Source organism: Patella vulgata, chromosome 6, assembly GCF_932274485.2.
Source record: "Patella vulgata chromosome 6, xgPatVulg1.2, whole genome shotgun sequence".
Taxonomy (NCBI): Eukaryota; Metazoa; Mollusca; class Gastropoda; family Patellidae; genus Patella; species Patella vulgata.
Genome location: NC_065884.2, coordinates 46,538,557 through 46,558,149, shown reverse-complemented (window position 1 = coordinate 46,558,149; position 19,593 = coordinate 46,538,557). Strand labels below are relative to the sequence as shown.

The 19,593-nt window shown below is 32.7% G+C and overlaps 1 protein-coding gene across 1 annotated transcript in view; it reads left to right on the top strand.

Moving 5' to 3' along the window:
* LOC126824778 (bridge-like lipid transfer protein family member 3B) overlaps window positions 1-19,593 on the top strand; it is a 42,249-nt gene that overhangs the window by 12,040 nt on the left and 10,616 nt on the right. Inside the window, exons 4-16 of the mRNA XM_050554156.2 lie at window positions 250-335; window positions 654-762; window positions 5,249-5,486; window positions 6,171-6,334; window positions 6,877-7,048; window positions 7,399-7,494; window positions 12,694-13,092; window positions 13,710-13,816; window positions 14,882-14,953; window positions 16,042-17,023; window positions 17,513-18,090; window positions 18,553-18,706; window positions 19,065-19,363. Coding sequence (XP_050410113.1) covers window positions 250-335; window positions 654-762; window positions 5,249-5,486; window positions 6,171-6,334; window positions 6,877-7,048; window positions 7,399-7,494; window positions 12,694-13,092; window positions 13,710-13,816; window positions 14,882-14,953; window positions 16,042-17,023; window positions 17,513-18,090; window positions 18,553-18,706; window positions 19,065-19,363 — 3,456 coding nt within the window. The remainder of the gene's footprint in view (window positions 1-249; window positions 336-653; window positions 763-5,248; window positions 5,487-6,170; window positions 6,335-6,876; window positions 7,049-7,398; window positions 7,495-12,693; window positions 13,093-13,709; window positions 13,817-14,881; window positions 14,954-16,041; window positions 17,024-17,512; window positions 18,091-18,552; window positions 18,707-19,064; window positions 19,364-19,593) is intronic.

Sequence of the window (19,593 nt, the reverse complement as noted above, 5' to 3'; positions counted from 1 at the left end):
TGTGTATATTTATAAGACTATTAGAAAATATTTGATAAAAACTGAACTCTAAATTAGAAGTATTATTTGAAGCCAAATGTTAAAGCTTGTATTATCCTATCATTTATAATTATACATTAATTTTATGCTACAGACAGGTTGATTATATTGCTGTTGCATTTTATCAACCTCAGATTATTTGCTGTAATTTCATTAAAACAATATTGAGTGTATATTTGGATGTTGATGGATTGTTTTACTTGTATTTAGTGTTTGGATGAGGTTATTGTCGAAACAGAAACATGTGAAACGCCCCGCCCCCTTTCCAAACCTGGTTCATCTGATTCACAATACAGGTAAACTTAAAAACACCTTATTCGGTGAATAAAATTTATAAAATTCTTGGAAATGAAAGAAACATCAGGTAAAGCTTTGTAAAAATAAAAGTTGTGATATAATGATATAGGTTCGACATAAGATCTCCATTATATGACATTTCTCAGTTGATTGATTGACTTCTACATTCCAGAACAAGAATTCAGTGAAGAGCGTATTTACATGCATAAAAAATCCTAAGCATCTAATGATTCTATTTCATACTTTGAAGTAGGAATTATATGCAGTTAATTAATTAACCAAACTGATTGACTAATATAAAGCTTTATTTATTTTAGATCGGGTGGTAAATATGGTTTTACAGAAGTTGTTTTAGATGGTATTTTTGTTCGTGTTAATTCTGTGCTAGTCAAACTGGTTTCTAAAACCTTTCAGGCTGCCGTAGAAGTAAGTCAACAATTACTAATTGTTATGGTTTGTAACTTCTGTATGTTAATGTTAACATTATAATTGTGTGTGATTAATCATATTTGAGTTAATTAGTTCTATATGAATAATTATTAGAATAAAAGTTATTTTCTTGATTATTTTTATGGGCCACATTTCACATCAAAATTCAGAATTGTGCAACGATTTTTCAGTGTTCGCTTACTGTCGGTGTTGCCAAACCCTATTACCCCAGTCCGTCTGTTTGTCCAAAAAAATTGTAATGGCTCTACAGGTCTGAGTTTTTTAGGATTAATTCCCAAAGTTTCTAGGGTTGTTGACCAACATTTAATCACAGAATTACTGCCCCTTTTGTTAAAACCTTGCATTTCTAACTCCCTTGGATTGGCAAGATTATCCTATCAATGAGTATTGGTGGATAAATATATTTGTTGCCTGGCAACACAGTTTTTAAAAAAAATACAGTATACTTAATAACTCAAATAAAAAGGAATAATTTGTTATCTACCATATTTTGACACACACACACACACACACACACACACACACCACCACACAATAAATGACAATAGTGATGATAATTAATATACTGTTTGATTGTCATATTATTTATTGAGTGTAGACAGACAGTGTTATGACAGTTATATTGATTTCCTGAATAACTTTCTAAAGTTTACAAGTAGTAAATCATATATCTATGAATAATGTATTACAAAAATATATGTCATGTGGAGAATAGATGAATAATACAATAAAATATTGTTCCATTTCCTTGTGTCATGGACAGATAAATTTGATGCCTTTGGGAGTTGAATCATTTATCTTAAGGCAAGTCCAGACCATTAAACACATAATTACTACATTGTGACTATTATCCATACCTGTGGTGAAATATTTATATTCAATGACCGTATAACACAAGAATACCGGTACAAAAATCAGATGAATAAATTCAAATATTTAAAAAAAAAATTCTTGTACAGTTCTTTTAAAGGACCTAAGTCCGTAACTCAAAATCCTCCAAAATCTTCGACATCGAAAACACGAATTATTGGTCAATTTAAATCAACATTGATGATGTAAACTTACCGGGAAAAGATGAGCTTCTGATATCAGATATTTAAGATAAAATAAATTTTTTAACATTGGTACACGAATCGTGTACCATAATGCGCTTCAGCCCCAGTTGTATTGAGAGACTCGAGGGACGAGGCTAGACACTTTGCACCAAATCAAATGGAGTTATGTAGACTAGAATAACTAGACGCTAGAAATTTGCACTCGATTGAGATTGCTGACTTATTTCGCCGAACATAACTGATTTGAAATTGGAGTAAAAACGGAAACCATTAAATGTAAATCAGTTTATATACATTCATATTACAGTATTATATGCGTTGCGACCCACTTTTGTGAATTTCTAGGTCCCAAATGTTAGCGATTTAGCTCCTTTAAATGATTATTGCCACACAGTTAACAATTGCTATGACTTCTGACAGGCAAATCAACATGCTTTAAAGATAATGTTATGCCGAGTGCCTGAGGCATGGTGTGATTACTCTTTTTTAGAACACTTCTTTTGTTACTTATGAATCTGCGTCTGCACCCATAGTATAGTGTGACTGCATTCTGCATGCCCCCATGTTTGTGCTGATTGTCTGCTGAATGTGGCAGTAGTGTACGTACTGTACCTTTTATCTGACATGATTGAATATCTTAATAATGCAGAATTAAGCTACCACTACAGGTATCTGCATCTGGTTTATTGTTTTGAGATGTACGTGCATGATATCTGAATCTCAATGTTAGCGTCAGAAAATCAAATCAAAAGAATTACCCACATATAGTGACCTACCAATGTTACTCATTCATACCCAATACCTCATTGAATGAAACCCTAATTAAAGATGCATTATGTAGGATTTAGATAAAGAGCTGGCCGGTCTTGCTATAATTGATTTAAATCTCTGCCACCCGATGGTCTAAAAAGTTGATTAAATAATAGTTTATATAACATTTGAAGTAGTGATGGTCCGATGTGGCACCTATCGGTTTTAGCGATATCAGATATTGACAAAGAAATATATCGGCCGATACAGATACAATTACCGATAGTGGTGGATATAAAACTAATACACATTAAAATGTCTCGAATGGCATGATAATCTATGTAGATATATGTCATTGTTAGTTCGGAAATGCATGATACTATTTTACCTCAGGAATCAAACCCGAAAACTGTGTTTTTGAAGTAATAAAATTGTGTCACGTTTTCTATGCAATCACAAATACACTCCATCTATTATGAACTTAATTATTTGCTGTATCATTAATGAATAAAGTCGAGAATATGATATTTTAAGTGTTGATTACGATGTAATTCCCTAGAGTGATCTGCACCTGTATGTCTATAATAGATGTCACAATGGTTCATGCGGTGATGAATGATACATCAAAGCATAGCTTCCTGACCTGTCTGTCAACAGTGGCAATCATGTGACATTCTCCTGCCATTTCTAGAACAAAAGTTAAAAATAAAACCATCTAATGGGAACTTATTTGTTGGTAATATTATTAATTAATAAAGTATGATCTATACTATGAGTTATTATTTGTTGATACAAATTCTGTCTAAATTTTTAAAGTAGCCTAGCATAACAATACAAATCACTGAATTATTTCTAAATTTTTATCGGCATCTAGAAGCCAGAATGTCTTACAGTAATCATGTGACATCAACGGGATATCCCCCCTTTTATCTTTCATTCCAGTCACGCGTAAACCATGTGATATTTTGCCGCCTTTTCCAAAACTTCTACTCATTATGATAGTGTCCAGACAATACCAGCAATGAACTAGATAAAACGAAGGAAAAAAAAAAATGATGCTATGTACATGTAATAAGATTTGGAACTATTTCACGATAAGCGACAGCACAAGACTTGCGATGCTTCATACCAGCTTGATATGCAATGATGAGCCATTGTTGACATCTTTTTTGGTTTTATTATTGAGAATCGTGATAGACAAATAACTATTGTGAGGACCTTTGTTTATTTCATATATTTAATAACTTTTTTTTAATATTTATCAGAAACAATTTAAATAAAAATTTAATAGCCTAATTAGGTATTGTTCTAGTTTGTGATCTTGTAATATCAGCACACATTGGCTTATGCTCTATTCCAATCAAAAGTTTTATCGGGTGGACTTTTGTACGTTAATGTCTGTCTTCACATGTGCAGAAATGGTATTCTCAAAAATCGCATTGAGAGAACCAAACTCTCAAACAGTGTGTGAATAAGGATTTAAAAAAATAACGGAGACTGGTAAGGATTTTGTACTGTTTATTCTTTCCTTTTTACGAGAGTCTTGTATTACCAGTACGGCTAAATAGCAATGCGCACGTGCGCGTGGCTATTTAGTTGCACTGCGTGTTGAGCAAAATAATGATTTGTTCACCACTCGGATAATATTTTAAAGGTAATTACCGAGTCATTTTGAACTGATATCGGCAACCCCAGTATCGGCAAAATGGTTGTGTATCGGCCGATACCGATTTCTCCCGATAGGCCACTTATTGGCCAATTACCAATGTTGAAACCGATCGCGATTACCGTATCATCACTAATCTGAAGCCAAAATAATGACCTGCAATAGGCAGATTTAACACTTACATAATGCATCTGTAATTTACATACATACATACTTATTATCTTTTGTGCAATTATATAACTTAATAATTCCGATTAGTTGCAAAACTGATAGTTTATTAACCTTTTGGCATTATTTTATCTGGATTATCGCGCTTTTTGTTGTGGTGTTTTTGTCACTTTCTAAAACTCTGACGTCATTGACAACCTATGTCATTCAGTCAGCAGACGGCTGTCTTTCGAGACAGTCTGCATTTTCTCATTTGATTCTTTGTCTTCAGTATTGTTTGTTTTTTGCTCTGTTTTTGTGATGTGGAACATTTACCCTACTCTGTTCAATAGAACATTTAGTTTTAGACTACCTGGGTTTTTTTTTATACATTTCACCTATATACCGGTACTTGTATAGTTTAAATTTTACTACAATATGCTTACATTCATATTTCTTGTAACATATAGCAGATCATGACTCCTGCTGGCATTACACAATGGATTCTCTGGGTTTTATTCCTGATTGTTTTCAAATTTGAGTGAAGTCTGTGTCACTACAGGCCCGGGACTGTACCGTGCAGTGGACGCTTACGGCTAGCCCCCGGATCCATTCCCTTTATTTGAAATGTGGGTTTTTTTGTGAGTTCTGCGTAATATGTCTTGTCCGTATATTTGTTTTTGTGTAAATTATGTGTGGTGCAGTCCCCCTGCACTTACTATTAAGTGAAATGATCAAGACTACAGTAGACACATTTTTCTAGTTCCCAAATATATCAAAATGTAATTTTGTACATCAGGTGGTCATTATCCCAAATTAATTTGACCATGCAATTATGTTCTAGCTATCAAGGCTAACAGTAAAAAGTGTAACCCCAACATGGAAGGAATCCAACAATCTTCGTCAGACAAGAATCAAGGAGGTAGAAAGAGATGCCGTTTTATTATTTAAAGAAATAGAATGGCAAAATACAAGAATTAATGCTTCATCTGTTAATGTAGGAGTTACAGATTTCTCCTCACCTTTAAGACTCATCGCTAATCAGGCTAAAATACGAATAACCACTAAGAAACGGTTGAGTGGTAAGTTAAGTCTCTGTTAAAAGTTCTCTAAATCTCATCTTAAACTTTTCTTTTCCAAACCATGGTGTTACAAATAATTTATAATTTGAATTTTAAACCCTGTGAAAGTGATGGAGACTTCTTAATAGAATTTTTAAAGTAGCTAAGTCTCTAACTCAATATCATCCAAAATCTTCAACATTGAAAACACGATTTATTTGTCAAATTAAATCAACATTCATGTTGTGATCTTACCGGAAAAAGATGGGCTTTTGATATCCAATATTTAAGACAAAATAAACATTTTACCATTGGTACACGAATCGTGTACCATAATGCGCTTCAGCCCCAGTTGTATCAAGAGACTCGAGGGACGAGGCTAGACACATTGCACCAAATCAAACGGCGTAGGTATCCTGGAATAACCAGACGCTAGAAATCTGCACTCGCTTGAGACTGCTGGCTTATTTCGCCGAACATAACTGATTTGAAATTGGAGTAAAAACGGAAACCATTGAATGTAAATCTGTTTATATACATTCATATTACAGTATTATATGCGTTGCGAACCACTTTTGTCAATTTCTAGGTCCCAAATGTTAGCGATTTAGCTCCTTTAAACATTTCTTAGAATTCATAATTTGTTTTAAATAATGAATTTGCTGCTAGTAGATGTTGCTAATTTCTGTTTGTTTTTATTTGCAGATTCAAGTGTGATTGCTTCCCGACTCACTCTACATTTAGCTGATTTACTGTGGGTATTAACTAAAACACAGTTAAAGGAAGCCATATTATATGCCAATTCTTTAACCAAAATTATTGAAAATTCGTCTCAACAAAGTAAACAACGAGCTGCAGAGCAATTACAGGTAACAGTATTCTTTTAATTCCATTTTATGTTCTTTAAATGAAGTGCAGTGTAAAGTGCCCTGTGTGCCATGAGGGGAATTGTGCCCTGAACGCGGCGGTACAGCCTATTCTTCTTTTGATTTACAAAAGTTGTCATCTGATCGTTAATGTGCTGCCAATGTTATACATGGGATCTCATCCAAATGACTACAGGTAGATGCCCTGATCCACTGCACTGACAAGGGAAAACCAGGCGGTAAAAACCTGAGGAACTTTCTCATGCCATTCTCACCAAACTACAGTGGCTACTTAATGCTATAGATACTTGTAAACAAATAAGTTTCATATAATTTGCTTCTAATACTACAGTTTGCTGTATTGTAACCAAATTTGGAAGGAAGACATGTGGTGTTTGTTCATATTTCTTCAAATGGCATTCATCTTAGGGGCTTGACAGGAGCACCTTTACATGTTGGTACTGTTTTACTTATTCAAATGAAATGAACTTGGGTAGTTGTTTATAAATTATAAATGCATTTATTTATTTGTTTATCTGTTTCAGCAACAATCACACCATAATGTTACCACCGACCCATCTCGAAACCAAAGTCCTTCACATCAAAATAAAGTTATCAATGAAATATTTAACCGTCATGATGTATTGACCACGTCTTATCATGTTAATGTTAACCCTATCAACTTACATCTATGTGATGATACTACAAATGGTACTGGTAAGTTTAAATTATCCAATCTTGAGTATTTACTAAAGTATGATTTACTAAAGAATAATAATATATTATAATATTTTTACGTACCAGTACATTACAACAAATTTTATGGAATTTTGGATGATTTTAGCTGATGTGGGTGTGTATATCGTTGCCATGCGAAATACCTTTATATATATATATAGTTTATTATAAAAAAGAAAAAAAAAATTTCAATCATTATTTTTCATCACAGAGAACAAGCACAAAATGCAAAAACTTAAAAGATAAGATAACAAATGTCTGGTGTAGATGTGGTATGGATAACCTTCAGTTTGTGTTGTTATACTAATTGTTGATACTTATTTTTTTAGTTGGTAGTAAAGAAAGACTGTGGAATATAGAAGGTGGATCTATGCAAATTACCATGTATAAATTAACACTTGATTTCTATCCATTTCACCAAGCAGGTATTTACTACTTTAAACCAACTTATACATTAGAATATATACAGGCCTTAGCTAATACTTTATACCATTTTATTTTCATTCCGTTTTCAACTTCATCATACCACAGTAAGGACTGTACCTTTTGTACAGTGGTGGAAATTATGCTGTTGGTTGATTTTGTATTATTGGCACAATAGTCACTTTTCACTGGTTTGAATTGACAGGTCACGTTTGTAAGTTAAATAGAAAATTAGTTCAGTTTCATGAGATAACTAGTAATTCCACAGGCTAGGGGTCAGTTTACTGAAACATTTGTGAATTAGAAAAATTAGATTTACTATTTTGATACATAATACACCAGACAGCAGTATATCACAGAAATTTATTAAATACAACAAACTAGTTAAGAAGGTATGATGATTGCAGTAATAGAATATGTGATCAAATATATTTCTGAGTATACTTTTAATCGAATACACAATCGATAATGAAAGATTTGTTGAATAACGTCAATGAATATACACATGGTTAATAAACACAGAAGTGTACAATGATCTAAAATCTGTGGTGACACCACTGTAATTTTCCGATGATCTCTCTCTCCCCCCCCCCCTTTCAAATACAAAATAACCATACACTAAATGTGGATTTAGAAGCGAATATTAATTAAACTTGAAAAGCACTACTGAAATCACCATGAAACTTCCAAAGTTAGTGATTTGATATATATAAATGATATTAGATGGTAGGTGGGTGGGTTATTTGACAATGTACTGAAGTGGGAAAAATGATCTAATATAATAGAAAACAATATTTGTAGATGAAGAATTGATTGTAACACAAGGTAAGTAATAATAAGTTTATCAATGGGACTGGTTTTATTATTAATACAATACTACTTTTATTACCATACTTAAATAAGCATCAGTTTCATTGTTTGCACTTTGTTTAGGATGGGTAGAAACTAAGATGAGAGACTTTGAAAAGACCCAAGAATAAAGACCCACTATTTGATTGCTTATTGATCATCCATGTACCAGAACATGACATACTACTTCTCAAATGGGGATCTTCCTTGTCTAAATTTGCAAATGCTAAAGAAGTAGTCCTTGATTTTTCAGGCTATTTGTTGATAAAAGGCAGTTATAAGCATTCAGATCACCTGTGAAACAATTAAGATATAGTATTTCTGAAACTTTATAGTATGCCTGAAATTGGCAGCTCAGTTCTGTGAACATATGATGATGAATAAGCAAAAAAAAAGACACAAAACAATGCAGGGTCTTCGTTGTTTTTGTTCACCTAGGCCTTGTTCTCTGTTTTTATACACTCTTTTTATCATCTTAGCTTATTTTAGTTAAAGAATTTATCAATAGCATGGTGTCCTGGAGTATACAATCTTATGATAGTTGTTTTATTTATCATATAATCATTATGCAAGATAATCAATCGTATGGGAACTTTAGAATAGAATTATTATTATTTTCTGATATTTTCTCTTTTTTATCTTGATGCATAAGAATTGTGCAGAATTCATTTCTCTTTCTAAAATGGGAAAGTATTTCTTATCCAGGAAGAGTGTTTTACTGTGTAAATATTCTAAACACTGTTGCTATCTACTATAAATCTGATTGGTGGTGATATTCCTACTTGTTTTGTTGATATATTTGTCCAGTTGATTTAAAGTCTGGTTATTGTTTAACATAAATTCATGAGAACCGGAGTATTGATCAGAGCTTGTAAAAATAATTAAGCTTTTAGAAATGTTTTCCTTTAAATCCAATTAGATCATTTGTTGCCATAAATTTTAAACATACCATACAAAAATAAAAAATATATTTGCTGACAGTAATGGCTAGGCTTATAATAAAACTTTAAAAAAATGCTGGCTTCCTCTCATGCTGTAGATAGTCTTAGAACTTATGAAAAGTTATAACTAGTCTATTAAACCAAAACTTGTGATATGAATACTATATACATATGTATTACTGGTAAAAGTTAGATTAGACGATAGCATGTTAGAATTTTGAATCTAATATACCTCCATAAAACATTGCTCATTGTGTATTTCCAGTACCATTACTTAACATCATTGAAACAATTTATTAAAGGCTTGTTGCATCCTTTAGCTCTATAGGAATCCCTTGAAAACCACAATATTGTGAAAGCTTTATCTCTAATAGGAAATTAGGAATATCAGTCCAAAAATGGCTCAATTCCATTCAGTATTTACAAAAATACGATAAATTGAAACTTCATTGTTCTATTCTGCCCCCTGCCGCCATCTTTTAATGGTAGCGGAGAAACCTGACACTACGACATGAAAATTGCTTGCCATTTCTTCAATTTTTAATTAAAACGGCTAAAACTTAGTGACTTTCCTGGAATTCCCATCCCATTACTTTCTTACATGAGGGCACCAATTTCAAATCAAGCTATATAACCTGTCTTGAAAAATCGTGGTTTGTTTTCATCGTGCTACTGAACATCAGCCATGTTTGACCTAGTTTTCAGGAATAGTGGAAGAGGGCCAGTGGTGCTGGTTTGGCTTTGAGTCAGTTCAGCCTACATGGATGTTAAGGAAGTTGTTTACGGCCCAGTATAATATAACTTTTATTTTTACTGAATCACAGACCACAGTTGTTTGTCAAACTTACTTGAATATTTAACAGACAAGCAGGATGTAGCGTTTTAATATTGATATAAACTACACACAAATTTTATCCTGAACTGACGTGATGGAAATTTGGGAGGAGGCTATAGGCGTACATAATAATAACTCGGTTCATAATATGCAAAAGTCATCGCGGTTGCATAGTTATTCCTTTCCTTAAGACTTTGCCTTGAATTTAGGCTGGAGTGATGATCAAACTAATTGTAACCTAATTTCTCATGAAACCATCAACAAAATTAAACTATTTTTATATGATATTAATTATTACATAGGCACGTCTTACATCAAGGACTATAGTGATTTTGTCTGGTGCATTATCGCCCGGTTGACGCTGGTGTGCTATTAATCATCAATTACATCATTTCATTTCATTTCTTCAATCAAGGTTATGTAATGCAGAACACGGCATAGAGGTGTCTGTGAATGATCTCTCTTATTATATAATTTTATTCTTTTCCGGTTTTGTAGATGGGCCCTCCTTTAAAGCCCGGATTTTACGGATAAATTTAATAGATAGGCAGTCTTATTTTTTTAACTTGTATATCGTTAATAATTGTGTTTCTCGAAAGAATTTAATACATTCCTTGACATCTCTCATAATTTTCATCTTGAAATAGTAAATTGTAGATAACAATAATCAATATTTTCTAAGATTTGCTTTTTTTTCTTTTCTAACTTAATATCTGAAACAAATCTTGTGTGCCTAGCTGTTACCTTTTAACTAACGTCACTTAACTTAACATCACTTCGCATATGTGCGTGATACACATGTTAAAAATTTACGCGAAATGGCCATTCTTGGCAATGGTTAAAGTAAGAATTTTTTTGTGATATGTGCTTGATCGTATATCTACACAATATTACTTAAAGAAAATTAGTAAACAGTATTATTAAAGGGTATCGAATAATACTCTTTAGAGAAAAAAAATGTTTGCTTTAAGGGTTGAAAATATAGGTTTTTTTTTCAAAATCACTATAGACAGATGTGTTGGGCAAAACAACGAAAAAGATACTTTTGGACAACTGCATCAAGTTATAAACTATCTTTTGATATCTATATGTTTGCATTGATTTGTGCTTTTCGACAAGTGGAATTAAAGATTTAAAATTTGAATAAGTAAAGAAACAGGTACATTTGAAACAAAAGTTTGTTTAAATAAAGGTTAATGACAAACGGTTACAAAAATGAACAGAAGCAGTAGGCATCAAATGGTGCAAACGTCATGAAAATAGAACAATATTTTATTCTTTTGAAAAGTGACTCGCTCGAAATTGTCCATTTCTCGGAAATGGCAAAAATTCAAAATGGTTCATGGATTTCCTTTGATCTTGTATGTCAATCCTACGTGTATATAAATGTTTAGAATACAAATATTAAAAAAGTGAAAAATTAAATAATTTCAGGAAAACAGAGTTTGAAAATCGGTTCCCGCCTTTGCTCTGCTTATTTACGTGAGCTATCCAGATAAATACAAACTAAATTGCGACGAAATAATATTTTGTATCAATAATTATTATAGCTAGTGCCATCATTTATACTATGCCGTTGATTCTGTGTCAATCGGATAATTATTATTTAGTTTATACCCTAAGAACTGTATCGCCTAAGGGAGATAATTTAGATAAATATATTTTTAATATTTATTCACAGCTTATCAGAACCTATGTACTTTTGAAAACTAATAACGTGTTTATAAAAATGTCACATTTCCAGACCTTGCTCTCAAAAACCGAATGCTTAATGAACAGTTTTTGCGAAATAATCAGGTGGAAACAGAACATAACACAAGCTTCACAATGTGAAACCCTAATAAGTATTACTGCCGCAAAACAAACAGGCGCATTTTCCATCACAAAATATTTCTAACCATGTACGCGAAATGCAAGTCTCCCATTTTATGCAGACGCATTCGTAATGTTTATGTTCTGAGAATGAAATTATATCAAAATATGTCATTACCTTCTAGTAGATCTAGAGATCTCGATTTTATGGTTGATCTCTTTCAAATATTCAATTTCAATTTCCGTGATCTATTTTGGATATAAACAAACCCCATTCTATGAAATTGCAATCTGATTAAAACACAGATCCTATTTCGTTTTGTTTTTTATAGTTCAAAATTTCGTTTTACTTTTCTTTACTACACTAGGATCTGGAAGAGTTGATATATTACCGACATTTTGGTTGAAGTGAGGGATAAGCCAATGAAACGTTCTGTTACAGCGACTTCTTGGCGTTCCATGCACGGACCTGTGGATAAACCACTAGAAACTTCAACACTGATTGATTAATCAATGTCTGACATCATAGGGTCATAAGTTGCTTGTACAACCCCTAACACGACCTTCAAGTACAACTTGTCAGATCTTCATGTAGTTTAAAAAAACAAAACAAAATACAGATCTGTATTTTAATCAGATTAATGATTAATTTTTATATGATGTAGATATGTGGATAGCAAAAAGGCACTACTCCTTAGTTAAATATAATTGATATAGAATAATTTCTTTATGTGTGAAGTTAATTAACTTTCCTTCTTTATCAGGTGGTGAAAGAAAGAAGTGGTATGACTATAAAGAAGTTGGCACTCGTAATATTTGGGTACAAAAATTATTCAATGAATTCAGGACTGATGCAGTTAATATTAGAAAAGCAGGCATCAGCTCTCCCACGACTCAAAAAGCAGCCAATAGCAAAGCTTCTATGCAAACTTCAGGAGTCTCGTCTCCAGTTAAATCTCGATCCACCAAATTACTAGAAAGTTGCAGTGTGGTGAAAGTATCGGATATAGCTATTTACATGGTGTCCACAAGCAGTAGCAAACAATCAACCATGCACAAGTTTTTATCATCAGACAAGAAACAGTTACATTTACCAGCAGATACATCTACTATACATATGGAACATACCAGCTATTTCTTTCCTGAAGAAATATCTTATCCAGGTATGGACAATTTTATTTTACGAGTCTTTATTCATGAAACCGTAAACAGTATTATACATGTATATGAATTCAGCATTTTCATTGGCTGAGAATTAAAATCCTAGTACTAGTATAAATATTAGCTTTTAGCAAATTTAAAAGACAGCATTCTTAAAATATTTTAGTTTCAGATATTGTGAATAAAGACCCTGGGAATGGCCTCATATTCACGCCAATTAGCGGTTACTTCGCTGAACAATGATTATTATTATTGTTTATTGATTACTCAGATATTCATTTAGAATGTCAGTTGTCTTGGTAAACTATGTGACTTGCCATCCATTGTGCATATTTTACCATACCATCCGTTTTACAAATTTGATAAGACTGGTTGAGTAATTGCCTGAAAATATATTTTGGGATATTTCTGAAGAAAGCAGATTTAAATGTCCATATGGGGCTTTCCTGCACCATCACTTGAGGGAATACTATCCGAATAGACTCCTACTGCAATTGTATTTTTAATAATATGTCTTTGATTTCTGCAACCCTGCCGGTGATTCTGTTCATCAAGGGAGATAAATCACTAGACTGAATGAATTGAGATTATAGAATATTTATATAATTGTTTATTTCAGTACCTGATGCCAACATGTATATGATGATCAATCCTATGAGGCTAACTATAGATTATACGACACTATTGTGGGCAAATTATTTCTTCATGGATTTATCACAAAATGTTGTAAGTACCTTAATTCTTTTATTGTTCAAGAAACATGGAATCTATGCAACTTCTGTCCAGATGATTGAAATATTTATAACTAATTAACATCGCTGAATTCTTATATCAACCCATGGACCGTATATAGATGTACAGACAACGAGTCCCTTTGGTTCGATTCTCAGCCGCTCATGCAAGACACATCGAGATCTCAATGTCAACAGTAAACCAAGCAACGTGATTTTTGACATTGCCGGATTTTATACAGATTTTTTTCTCGAACAGCTCCTTAGAATTTACTGTATTCTCATGGTTACACAGTAATTTTTCAACCCCATAAGTATTTCTATCTGGTAGTGATGAATTTCTCCAGTTTAGAACTTTGAAATTTCCAAATGCAGCAGTTGAAAATTGTGAAATGATAGATTTCAATATTTTCATAGTTTTTGTAAGCATTTTGGTTTTGCTTAATAATCCAAATTCCTGTATGTATGAAGGATTTTAAAATTATGAAAATAAAGTTGGTATAATAATGTCCTGAATGATGATTAATTGTACAGAAGTAAAAATTAAGAGTGTTTTAGTAGGTTTGTTTTTAACGAAAACTTGACATATTTTTTTGGGATCCACATGGCCGTGTTTTAATACATTTTTACCCCAATCTATCTATGTATGGGCTGAAAAAAAGAGTAGCAAGATTAATAAAAACATTACAAATTGAATTTGTTTTTTTGCCTTTAAACTTAATACTGGTAATTGCATGAGGGGAGGTAATTTTATCTTAGTCACGATTGTCAGGTCTACTTTTTGCCACGGCACAGAATTCTGAAGGCTTCATGGGCGTTGCCTGTCCATCTATATACGGTCCATGATCGATCTAAGATATCTTAATGAGAAATTGTTTCATTATCATTGAGAATTGTGTACACCATATTGATCATTCATGTTCTTCATATTTGTATATCATAAAAGTTTTTATTCAGTAAACTGCACTATAAAATGCAGAAAAAAAATCTGATCACGCTAAAAATAAATCAAAAACAGATATCAGGTGTTCAAATGATTACATAGCAAGTATTATTACAGGATATGGATCTGATGGAATCGGAAGAACCAACAGAACATACTGATATCAAGATAGAAGCTGTCATGCCAAGGGTAAAATTTTTCCACCAAAACTTAGTAAATGAGTTTTATATTGTGATGTTATAATCATAAAAGTTGTCTTTCTTCCTTAATTCTGTGACCTTTCTCCAATTCTGATAAATGTTATTCTTTAAGTTTAAGCTGTTAAGGAAGATAAGTAAAAGATGGGGTCTAATCACTAATGTCAATGAAAAATTTAAAACTCAGTGGGTTTGTTCATTAATGTATAGGACAGCTGTCTAGTCGTTTGGATGGGACGGAAAAACCAAGGTCCCGTGTAGATATTGCTGTGCACGTAAAAGATCCCTTGACAGTTGGAATACGATATAAGAGTAGGCTGTAGAGCCGCTGCCCCTCATAGCACACTGTATGGCGTATGCCTGTCTTCATTAGCCCAGTTTAGGAGCAGAACAGTAGGACGTTAAACCCCATTTCATTTCATTTCATTAATGTATATGGAAGAAAACTATTTTTGTATTGTAAATTTCGAACATGTTTTGCCGAGTTATCTTTCCAGACATATTTTGACTTTTTTAAACATGTGAATGCATTACAGGATAAATTCCTTCATTTAATCCTTTCATAAAATTCCCAAAAGGTGACAAAAAACATTTTACTGCAAAGGATAGAAAGGGCGGAAGAGTCCCTCTAACAGTGCAGGTGAGTTTGGATCTCAGTGATATGGCTGAGGAAGAACAGGAACCAATCCTTTAATACTTGGTAGAATTATTGGGGCACCTCCCCCTTTATGTTCAAATTTATTAATTCTTGTGAACACAATACAGGACCGAGTTTGTGATACTATAGAATATTTTAAGGATGATCTGTATCAAATTTCAAAATATTTGGATCGTAAATATGAAATGTGTTTTGCAGATGTGATTGCTTCTCACAACAGACTCCAAAACTTGCTCAGTCGGATTTGTTGATATTAGATATTAGAGCTAGCTCAGACAACTTTGCTTCTAATGAACTTGTAAGGCAAATGATTTTTTTTTTGTATGCTAAGAAGTGGGAACTATATTTACTAAGTTAACTCTTATTGAATATGGTTATTATTTGTACATTGTATATCAGATTAATAAATTGTATATTTACAGATAATACTACCAGCAGAAACAAAAGTAGAAGGTCAACCAGAGAGACCAGAATATCTTCAGATTGTAGTGTCTAGACTTTGTGCTACCAATGTAAGGATAGAGGAAAAAACATCTAGAGCAGATTTACAAAACCTGATAGACAAATATGAGACAGGAAACTTGTTTTACGCGGACTCATTTCCCAATGAGAACAAAACATTTCAAATCATTCCGGAACCATTACGAAATCATGCGAGCAACATTGACAATCCTTATATTAAAAGTTCTGTAAAGAAAATATTACAAACTGTGTCTGCAGAAGGAAATCCAAAGGTCCAGTGTAATCTACATTCTAATACTCTTAAGAAAAAAGCCAACTGTGATATTTGGTGTGTGACAATGGATTTGGTTTGGTTAGAATTCCTTGGTGTAAATAATTATAAATCTAGACCGGTGCCATTCGTGGAAGGATTTCCTCTGACACTATGGTTAAGTGGTAAACCAGCTAAGAAAAAAGTCCCAGACAGTTCACAAGATAGAGCTAGTCGTTCATCTGTTCGAAAGTTAAAACAGTATTACAGTTCCGAAGAAAGTGAGACTGGTACTAACGGTGATAGGAATCAACTTGCTGATAATCATGTGATAGCAGACATTGGTGCCAAAATAAACCTACAGATTAATCATTACCAATATTTGTTCCTCATGCGACTTAACGAATCCATGACGAGATTTCAGTCTCAGTTAACCAGTGACCTCTTATTGTTTATGGATGCCGGACCTTCTTCATTCTGTATTCCGTTATTAATTCCTGCCTTGGAAGTAGCTGTTATCTGTCCTTTTTTATCTCACCTTCAAACATTTCCCGATGATTTTGGCAGTCCAGTTCATACTTTCTGTAAAGATGCCAATATCTATAGTCCAGAACATCGTAAAATTAAAGCTATGGGACATAAAAAACAGGCATCTAATTCAGCACCCAATAGAATATCTATAAACACAAATGGTAATGTTTTTAGTGTGACAAATAGTTTAAAAATATTTTAAAAGCTATAATTTAATGTGAAATTTTATAAGCTGATTTATTAAATAATATCACATTTAGCTTCAACCTGTTGGAATAAATTTTTTAAGAGTTTTAAGACCACACACAATCCTTTTTTTTTAAAAATCATTTTGATCCAAATATTATTCACATCAAACAATCCTAACTAAAATGATGACTATTTAAAGTTCATATTGGCTTCTACTGATTTCACACTGTCATCTTTATGTGTCATAGAAAAACAAATAAGTATTAATAATAATTATTAACTGTTTTCTACAAGACTGCCCAATTTTTCAGGGTTGTTTATACTCGGAATAGACCTGAATTAAAACAGTACATATCTATTCTTTTTATATACAGTATGTGTGTACAATTTAATATTGCACACAATCACTAAGGTTTCTCATTTACAATATTTTATTTGATAAACTAATTTATATTTTACAGATTCTACTTCATCTTTAGAAGATAATCCTAATATCATGATAACTAAGTCCATGAGTGATTCAACAATACATGCCATGCCCACAGATACATGTGAGTTCAATGCTGAAATTATTGCTGTAGCAGAAGACATTTGTAAGATAAATGGAAATGATGCAAATTTTAATTCATTACAAAGAAAATCATCTTCTACTAATGCCATACCATCAGAAATTCATAATCAGGAACTACACACAACTAGTTCCCTGGGAGGAGATTCCGGAATTTTTATGGAAAGTCGTGGAAACTTCGCCAGATATATGAAACCTATGAATTCCATGTTCAGTAACATTTCCGACAAAATTACTGGAAATAAATTAACTGGTTCTAATAATGATTTACTATCAGTGATAGATGATGATAATATGTCTACTTTTACTGACCAATCAGATGAAGATTATGTTGATTTATCGTTGGAAGAAAGCGAAGGTCCAGTATTTAGTAACGATAATCCCTATGAGACAGCTTCCGTTACGGATACATATAGCGATGATTGTTCCAGTGTTTATGCTGATAGTATAACTACCAAAACAAAAGAAATGGTGAGACAGTTCTTTCATATTGTCCTGTGTCTGTCATAGAAAGCAGGGGACTATTAAAATGTTTTTTTCTGTCCTTCTACTTGTCACAGTTTTTGGAACACAATAACTCTGCTTCTAATTTAGGTAGATGTTTATTAGGTGAATGTTTTGACTGAGTTGGATGATGAACATTTGCCACCAAAGCCAAGCAGAAATAAGCAATTTGATTTGATGAGACTTTGATACATGATGGCTCTGCTTCTAATTGAGGGGGAGTGATCGAAATTGGTCTGTAGTTTCTTTGCATCTTTACCTTGATGAAGTTTGATAATGAGCATTTTTTGCTTGGGTTAAACAGAGTGATAAACAATTTGATTGTTTGATACTTTATTCTCGACAGGAAACCTCTCTGATCAATCATCACATACTCTGTAGGCGTACTGTACCTTGTAGGTTATAAAATATAATGATGTATTATTTCAGGTCTCTGTTGTGGTACTTAAATTAGATAAACCAGAAGTGTTACTCTATGGTAGTGATGGTATCGCTAACACAGCTCTTCAAATAGCTTCCTTATCAACAAGTTGTCCCGGTAACATGAGTCTTGAAGAAGTTCATAGCAAATTATCTGGAAAAGGTATAATGATAACATAGATCTATTATTATGTGATCTATTTATTAAATATAGTTGTCTTTATGTCAGTCTGCTAGACTATGTTAGCTCATAATTGGTAAGAATGTTGTGAGCACGACATATATATACTCAACCTACTCCTCTATATTGTTGGTTAATTTTATACTACGGACAGAAGTCAAACTGACTTGCTAGTTCCATTGCAAATCATTGCTAAGTGGGTTAGTATTTTTTCACTAGCTTGAAATAAAAGGTCACCTCAGTATGGACAGTCCTGCTGATATTTGATTTATGCTGCTTATGGGTAAGTCCAGTTGCAGTCTGTGAAGAAACTGATTTTAAAACATTTTTCTTTCTCAAGGATTTTTTACTGATGAAAAGGACAGTAAGAACACAGAACCATCTCCTGCACATTTTCCAATAAAAATGACGTTGATTGCTGAATCTCCTTCACCTCATAACAGCACTTCATCAAGTCCTGAACACAAACATAGTGAACGGAAAACTAAGAAAGATTGTATGGTGATAAAAGCCAGTAATATTCCTATACAGTTAAAGATGTCTGCTATAACGTCTCTAACGGAATTTATAGAAGAAGAAAAGTTACCTGAAATCATTCCAATGGATGTTATTTTATCCGATCTCATGTTAATTCTATCTGTAAGTTCATATTTTTCTTGTTTTAAAACTGTCTCTAAACGTTTCAGCTAACACAAATAAAAATGAGATAGATCTAGCACCACTTCAGGTAAAAGAATGAACGAGTAGGCATGCAGACCTGCATTGTACATTTTTCACAACATGAAGCTGCAAAATTAAACTTTGGACTCTAAAGTTTAAAGTTTATGGAGGCAACAATGTCCACTCAAAATTTAAAATACATAGAAACT